The sequence below is a fragment of the Giraffa tippelskirchi genome, chromosome 4 (genome assembly GCF_054371585.1).
Source record: "Giraffa tippelskirchi isolate mGirTip1 chromosome 4, T2T-mGirTip1v1.2.pri, whole genome shotgun sequence".
NCBI classification, from domain to species: Eukaryota; Metazoa; Chordata; class Mammalia; order Artiodactyla; family Giraffidae; genus Giraffa; species Giraffa tippelskirchi.
In genome coordinates, this window is record NC_137278.1 from 18311089 (window position 1) to 18318708 (window position 7620).

General features: G+C 45.1%; 1 protein-coding gene and 1 long non-coding RNA gene across 3 annotated transcripts in view; one reads left to right on the top strand and one right to left on the bottom strand.

The window, feature by feature from the left end:
- ADAM17 (ADAM metallopeptidase domain 17) overlaps positions 1-6061 on the bottom strand; it is a 42383-nt gene extending 36322 nt beyond the window's left edge. For both annotated transcript variants that reach the window (XM_081483469.1, XM_081483470.1), the window contains exon 1: positions 4976-6061. In XM_081483469.1, coding sequence (XP_081339595.1) covers positions 4976-5390 — 415 coding nt within the window. In that variant the 5' untranslated portion in view covers positions 5391-6061. The remainder of the gene's footprint in view (positions 1-4975) is intronic.
- Positions 5373-7180, top strand: LOC145503606 (uncharacterized). The gene is made up of 2 exons (XR_014051588.1): positions 5373-5540; positions 6024-7180. It is a non-coding gene; the product is annotated as an uncharacterized LOC145503606 (long non-coding RNA).
- The last annotated feature ends 440 nt before the right edge of the window (positions 7181-7620 follow it).

The window sequence follows — 7620 nt, forward strand, 5'->3', positions numbered from 1 at the left end:
TTGACTACTCTTCAGTACTCCTCCAAATATACAGGATAAGGGAAAGGCCTGGTCACTTTGCAATGAATGAGCCCTAGGCATGGGAGAATCCCTTCCTGGGACTAAGGGATAAGAAAGGAAGAACTGGGCTGTCTGCGAGGTGGTGGGGCCCAAATCCTGGGAACTAAAAACTTCATTTTATGGGTTTATACCAGTTAGGGGGGATGAAGGGTGAGCTGCCTCAAATAACTCCTTATTAAGAGCCCTTCAACTGGGCTGGGACTAAACCTGGGCCAAAACTCTCCAGCAAGACCAGTCACAGGAAAACTGAGCCAAAGAGAAAGTAAGCCTAGCTCAACGTGTGCTTAGTCGCTCAGCCCTGTTCGACTCTTTGTGACCCCATAGGCTTCAGGTCCATGGGATACTCCAGGCAAGAATACCAGAGTGGACACCCTTCCCCAGGGGATCTTCCCAATCCAGGGTATTCCCAAACCCAGGTCTCCTGCATTGTACCTAGATTCTTTACTGTCTGAGCCACCAGAAAAGCCCCAGCCTAAGGGAACCTTGAAAAAACCCTGGATTGATCCATGAGGCTCTGCAGCTGAAATGGATGCAAATTCAGGTTAAGAAATGAGATTACTTCCACAGTTTGCAACATTGCTGCCTATTCCTAGATTAAATCTTGTCTCCTATTTACATTCTTCTAATCAAACAAATAGATAAGTAATTTTGAACACCTGAAGTGGACATTTGCAGTATCTGTGAATACTGATTTGGATACTCGAGAGTGGAGCATCAGAGAACAAGCCTAGGTCAGAGATCTATATTTCATAGTTATCAGAACAGTCAAATGGTAAGTGAAACCAGGGTAGCAGATGAGACGGTCAAAGCCTACAACTCTTATTCTAAAATCATAGCATCCAGTCCCATCATTTCATGGCGAACAGATGGGGAAAAAGTGGTGGCAGATTTTTTTTCTTGGGCTCCAAAATCACTGCGGACAGTGACTGCAGCCATGAAATTAAAAGATGCTTGCTCCTTGGAAGAAAAGCTATGACAACCTAGACAGCGTATTAAAAAGCAGAGACATCATTTTGCTGACAAAGGTCCGGCTAATCAAAGCTACGATTTCTCCAATAGTCGTGTATGGATGTGAGAGTTGGACCAAAAGGAGGCTGAGCACTGAAGAATTGATATTTTTGAACTGTGGTATTGGAGAAGACTCTTCAGAGTCCCTTGGACTGCAAGGAGATCAACCCTGAATATTCACTGGAAGGACTGATACTGAAGCTCCAATGCTTTGACCACCTGATACGAAGAGCCAACTCACTTGAAAAGACCCTGATGCTGTAAAGATTGAGGGCAAGAAGAGAAGGGAGTAACAGAGGATGAGATGGTTGGATGGCATCATCAACTCAATGGACACTGAGCTTGAGCAAACTCTGGGAGATGGTGAAGGACAGGAAAACTTAGCATGCTGCATGCAGTCCATGGGGTTACAAAAAGTCAGACACAACTTAGCAATTGAACAACAACTCTTATTAAAAGGCAGGGGAAAAAAAAAAAAAACAAGGAGGGACGTAGGGAAGGAGATATCTGGCTCCTTGGTTCACTTTAGGACTAAAGGACATATGAAAACGCACTTCATTTCACCCTGCTACCTCTATGAAGGTTTCCCTGTGAAGACTTTTCCTGTCCCTTCCTCCCAATCTTCTGACTTTCTTCAAATTATACTTTCAACAGAAAACACTCACCACTTCTCACAAATACAAAATGGTGAAGTATCTGATATTCAACCATACTAGGCCTTGAAAGACACCTACATTTAATGTTCTGGAAAACCCCATGAAGGCCAAAAGGAATTCTCCAGTTTCCCCACCCTGGCTTTCTGCTTAACTCTTCATTCTATTTTAGAAACAGTTTATCTCTTTCACTAGCACACAGCAGAGCTGCATTAAATTTCTCTTGAAGCCAAGTGGGGTAGGCAAATGTTTCAGTTTCAACAGAATCCATCCTATAAGCAAAATTTACATCAAAAGAGGAAGTCAAATGTTAAAATATTGAGCAGAATGGTGCCATCAATAATGAGAAATGAGCACTGCAAAGTGGAGAATCCCCACACCAATTACCTCAGGGTACATGTTTCAGATACAAACTTTCACCCTTCATCTGTGACGGTATTTTTTTCTTTCCACCCACTATATTCTCTTTTATTAAATGTTACACAGAGAAAACTTTTGAAATCAAAGTGAGACTTATATACCCCAGCTGCAACCTCAACAAGATATATGACTAGGCTCACATGACTCATAAATTTCCTAAATTATGCAATTCGTAACAGTTCAATTGAAATCATTTTCCATGGCCTATGCAGTACTCCAAAAGCCAGGATTCTATTATATATATGTATTCTTCAGAAAATGTTGTCAAATCCCTCATCAATATTTAGTACTGTGGTTATACACGGTAACACTTATAAGATAAGAAGGCTGTTAAACAATAAACCACATTCTTTAACTATGAAATTACTCATTGGCCTTGACCAATTCAATCTAAATGCTAGGGCAGAGTTAAGCAACAAATTACATTCAAAGCTATCAAACATATACACACACACAAAAAATTTTTTCAAAAGAAAAAATACCCACAAGGCATGTATTTATTGGCATATATTTATCATTAATGGTATGAACCTGATAGATCACTACCCTTTTCTGAGACTCATCTTCCCTGCCACTTTATTTAAAAAACTACACATGATCTCCAAGTTTCGTTTCAATTCTAACACTAACTGCCTCTGTCAGGAATGTCCTTGTTTTCTCTTTTCAGCTACTTAACCTTACAGCCTGGCTCAATATCATCACCTCCTTCAGGGAGCCTTCACTAACCTTCCCCAGCTAGGTTAAGTACCACCTGATGAAAATAATTCCCCGCCATAATGTCTTGTAACAGTCTCCTTCATACTGTTCTAGAATTTTCTGCTTAGATCTCTCTATTCCACTATACCAAAAGCTTTTTGAAGATGGATTTGTCTGATTATACTTTCAATGCCACACATATTACCTGCATACAGTATGTGTTCTTCAAACATGCAGTGAATAAATGGCTAAGTGTGTGCATTTTTTTTGGCACCAATGGTCTGCACTTTGCAAATAAAAACACATGGTCAAAAGACAAAAACAAATAAACAAATCCTTAAGATCTGTGACCATTCCTGAGAACAGACCTAGAAAAGGTTTGCTTAGAAGATAATAGAGACAGTGCAAGTACTATGTGCATTCCTAGGATTCGTGCTACTTAAAGTTTCCCACTTGTGAACAAGAGAATGATAACAAAACTGAAATTGTATTAGTGATACAAATATTTGTATTTCAGTTTTGTTATTCTCTTGTTCACAAGTGGGAAACTTTAAGTAGCACGAATCCTAGGAACGCACATAGTACCTGCACTGTCTCTATTTTCTTCTTCTTCTTTTTTTTTTTTTTTTAAATATTAGGGCTTCTCTGATAGCTCAGCTAGTAAAGAATCTGCTTGCAATGCAGGAGACCTGGGCTCGATCCCTGGGTTGGAAAGATCCCCTGGAGAAGGGAATGGTTACCCACTCCAGTACTCGTGCCTGGAGAAGCCCATGGATTAGGCCATGGGGTCGCAAAGAGTCGGACACAACTGAGCAACTTTCACTTTTCTGTTTTTCATCCTTATGAAGTGGATCCTTACCCTCTTCCTCCATCCTGACCACCCCTAACTTACCATTTTCCTTCAATCTGTATTAACTTATCGCATCTCAGCACTTCCTACCAGGTTCTCCCTAGCTGTTCATTAAACTAATCACCTGCAACTCATTTTCAATTTGAGATAACCACAAAGCTGTAGTTTAGGTGAGTACACAACACCTTTAATATTTTCCATCAATTATGGTTTTTGTCCATTTAATAAGAAAAAATAATTGCCAGGTAAACTAATGCAAATTTTTTACTGGTCATAAAAAAACCTACATAGTGTCTCAGTCTGCACAATATTATACTACATGGCATTATGGTGAGATTTGGAGACCAAAACAACCATGAAAAATCACCGAGGCTAGAGCTTTTCACAGTGGGAAAATGAAGTTTCATACTTTATTACTAATTAACCAAACTCTCTTACATGTTAACTTTTAACAGATAGAGAACCCTAACGGTCACTGTACGTTTTCACAAATTAACTTCCACCAAATTTCACACCTCTCAATGTTAGTCCTTTAAAATCCAAGCTCTTCAGAAAATCTAAATAACCCTCTACTTCTTGCTTCAAAACTGATCAAACTGGGGGTCCCTGATCATTTTTGTTTAAAATGACAAGGAAGGTATTCACAGTAAACGGCATCACCAGCTAGCCTGGCAGGTTTAAGTACCTCCAACAAGCAGCTACATTTTATATAACTACACACACGCTTAAGATGTTCGCAAAATGCAACCCCAAGAACAGTTCCCCAGTCACCGCCTTCCAACCAGATTATAGCCTAAGGACCTCCTAGGTAGAAAATCTAGTTCGCTGCCTTAGAGCCGTGGAAGAGATGGGGAGCTCTGGGCCTTCCTATCCTCCTCCAGAATCCTGCCTTTGCTAAGAACAAAACGTAGCTTTGTTTGTTAACGGGGCAGGACCGGGACCGCATCTCCCTCTCCGAAGACGAGCCGTCACCACTCCCTGCCTTACCGCTTTGCGGAACACACGCCCAAACACAAACTCGGGGAGAAGACCTCTCCCAGGCCCTCAGTCACTAACCAGAGGCCCCTCCACCCCACCCCAGGACCCCTTTCCCATTCAGAGAGACAAGCCCAGCTCCTTTCCTTCCCAGACTCCGAGAGCCACACCCCCTTTCTACACCGAAAACTTCGGGACGCGCCACCGTCGTCCAACACCCCGCCTCCAAACACCTGAGAGATCCCGCTCGCCTGCTCTTCCCCCCAAAATCTGCACGCCCCAGGCACCTGGAGCCAACTCCCAGGGTCCTTACCGAGTCGCCGCGGGGAGCCCGGCTCGTCAGGAGGTCGCGGCGCCAGCACCAGATGAACCAAGCTGGTCAGCAAGAGGACACGGTGCCTCATGGTGCCGGCCCGGGCACCGGCTCCACCTCTCTGGGGGGCAGCCTTCGCCTGAAGGGGGGGGCTCGGGACGCCGTTCACATTGGGAGACAAGGGGATCCGCCCGGACCGACCCTTCAAGCTTCTTATTCCTCCCGCGCCGCCTACCGGAAGACTCCAGAGCCGGGCTAGAGGCCCCCAGGAAGTGCAGGCAGAGCTCCCAGAGGCTGGCGCAGCCTGCTTCCGGCCGCCGCCGACCCCCGCACCGCCCACAGCCGGAAGCCCGGCGCCACGCGCGGCATGTCGGGAGGCCCGCGCTCGCTCCGCCCCGCGCCGGCGCGCCGCCATCTTGCCGTCCCCTCCCAGTCCCGTCGGGCTCTTGGCCGGCGCCGCCTCTGACGAGCCGGGTGACGTCCTGACTCGACCCAACGGGGCCGCCCCTCTGTCCCCGGGTGACCGCCGCCAGGGACGCGGTGGCTCACGAATGGACCCTCAGAGGTGCGTCCGGCCGCTTCCCTCAGTCCCACCGCATCTGAAAGCGAAGTTGCTCAGTCGTGTCCGACTCTTTGAGACGCCATGGACTGTAGCCCGCCAGCCTCCTCCGTCCATGGGATTTTCCAGGCAAGAATATTGAAATGGATTGCCGTTTCCTTCTCCAGGGGAATCTTGCCGACCCAGAGATCGAACCCGGGTCTCCCCGGGTTGCAGGCAGACGCTTTACCGTCTGAGCCACCAGGGAAGTCCATCTGAATAGGATCTCTGTTTTTCCTGGTGGCTCAGAATCCGCCTGCCATGAGAGAGACGCCGGTTCAATCCCCGGGTCGGGAAGATTCCCCTGGAGAAGGGAATGGCTACCCACTCCAGTATTCTAGCCTGGAGAATCCCATGGACAGAGGAGCCTGGCGAGACTGTAGCCCGTGAGTTCGCGAAGAATCGGCCGGGACTGACTGAGCGACTTTCCCTTTCACCCTTTTCACTAAGCGAGTTGTAGAACCCTGAGGTCCAGAGCGGACGAGGAGCCCCTGGCCGGGTGTGCTCGGGATGACGACCCAGCAGCGAAGTACTGGAGTGAACAAAGGACATCTCCCGGGAGCGGGAGGCCCCCCGCGTCCGTCCAAGCGCCAGCTTCTGCGAGACCAGCCTCCCAGTCGCAAACGGGGTGCAGCTTGGCTTTCCGGGCCCCGCGTCCGACCAGCCGGGTATCTTAGGCCTCCGTCCGTTGTAAGGAGAAAGGCTTTTTTTTTTTTGTCAATAAATAAACAGGTGCTTTCTTAATGCAGTTTCTCTTTGGCCCCGCTGTACGTACAGGGTGTACAAGGAGTTCCAGAAACTAAACGTTGGACCTAACCCCTCCTTCTGCCTGTTAGAGGTTCTAGAATCGTCCAGCAAACTTCTTGAAATTCAACTTGGTGGTCACTTTTTACTTAGATTGGAGATTTGCCAAGACAGCTTGTGTTTTGTTTTGCAAATCCTCTGCATCATTTTAGCTCTAGTTTAGAGTGTTCATGGTACTTAATAAAACATTCTAACAGCGTTGGATGTGAATTGCTGTTTTGGTTCAACTAAAGTTTATACGAGTAGGACATAATACATTTTCCACTTAAAAGTGAGAAATACAGCCTTTTCTCCATTATGAAATGATAGAGTGTTAGGAATGGAGTGTTATTCCTGTCTGGTCAAGTTTTAAGGCTGCTCCTAATAAGATACTCATAGTGTGGTTTAAATTTAGGTTCACTGCGGCATGCCTCAGTAAAATCTGACCAACTTTTCCCAACAGTTATTATCCATAGTTACTAGTTTTGTGAATTTTTGGCATAACTAAATCTGGTGTGATCATCTGAGGTGTAAAATGCCTTCATTAAACATATACATTGACATACCTAATCAAAAAGTAAAGCAGAGGTACACCTCTGCTAATGGTATATAATTTTTAAAAGATGTATACCATATAAAATGAGTTGGGTACAGTTTTTTTGTACAGTAAGAATATATTTTCTGAGCATCCAGATACAGTCCTCTTCAGCTTATAACTTTTAACAGATCCTAGATCTCATTCTTTGTCTCCTACCCCAGCTCCTCTACTGTGCCTAGATCACAGTACTTAACTGTTTAATAAATGCCATTTTAAAACAGTAAAATTCCTGACTGATTTTCTTATTCATATCCAGAAGTCCTAGATTTTCAGACAGTCACATTTTCCATAATTTTTCCCATTCACAAATCAGGACCCAAATGATGATTTCCAGTTTGAAGTTTATTCTTAAATTTATAAATTGTCCATATAGTTAAGATACAAGAGCACCACGTGGGGGAGATAAAGAGCCAGAAGAACAGGGTAAGAGGGATGCACTGGATAGAACCAGAAGTCTGAGCCAGCTGTCTTCAAACTTTTATACTCATCCCCAAAAGATTTTTTTTTAAATATGTACATTTTTATTTTTATTTATTTATTTTTTTGTTCCCCTTCCTGGACCCCCCACCCACCTCCCTCCCCATCCCATCCCTCTGGGTCATCCCATTGCCCCGGCCTTGAGCCCTTGTCTCATGCATCGAACATGGAATGGTGTTCTGTTTCACA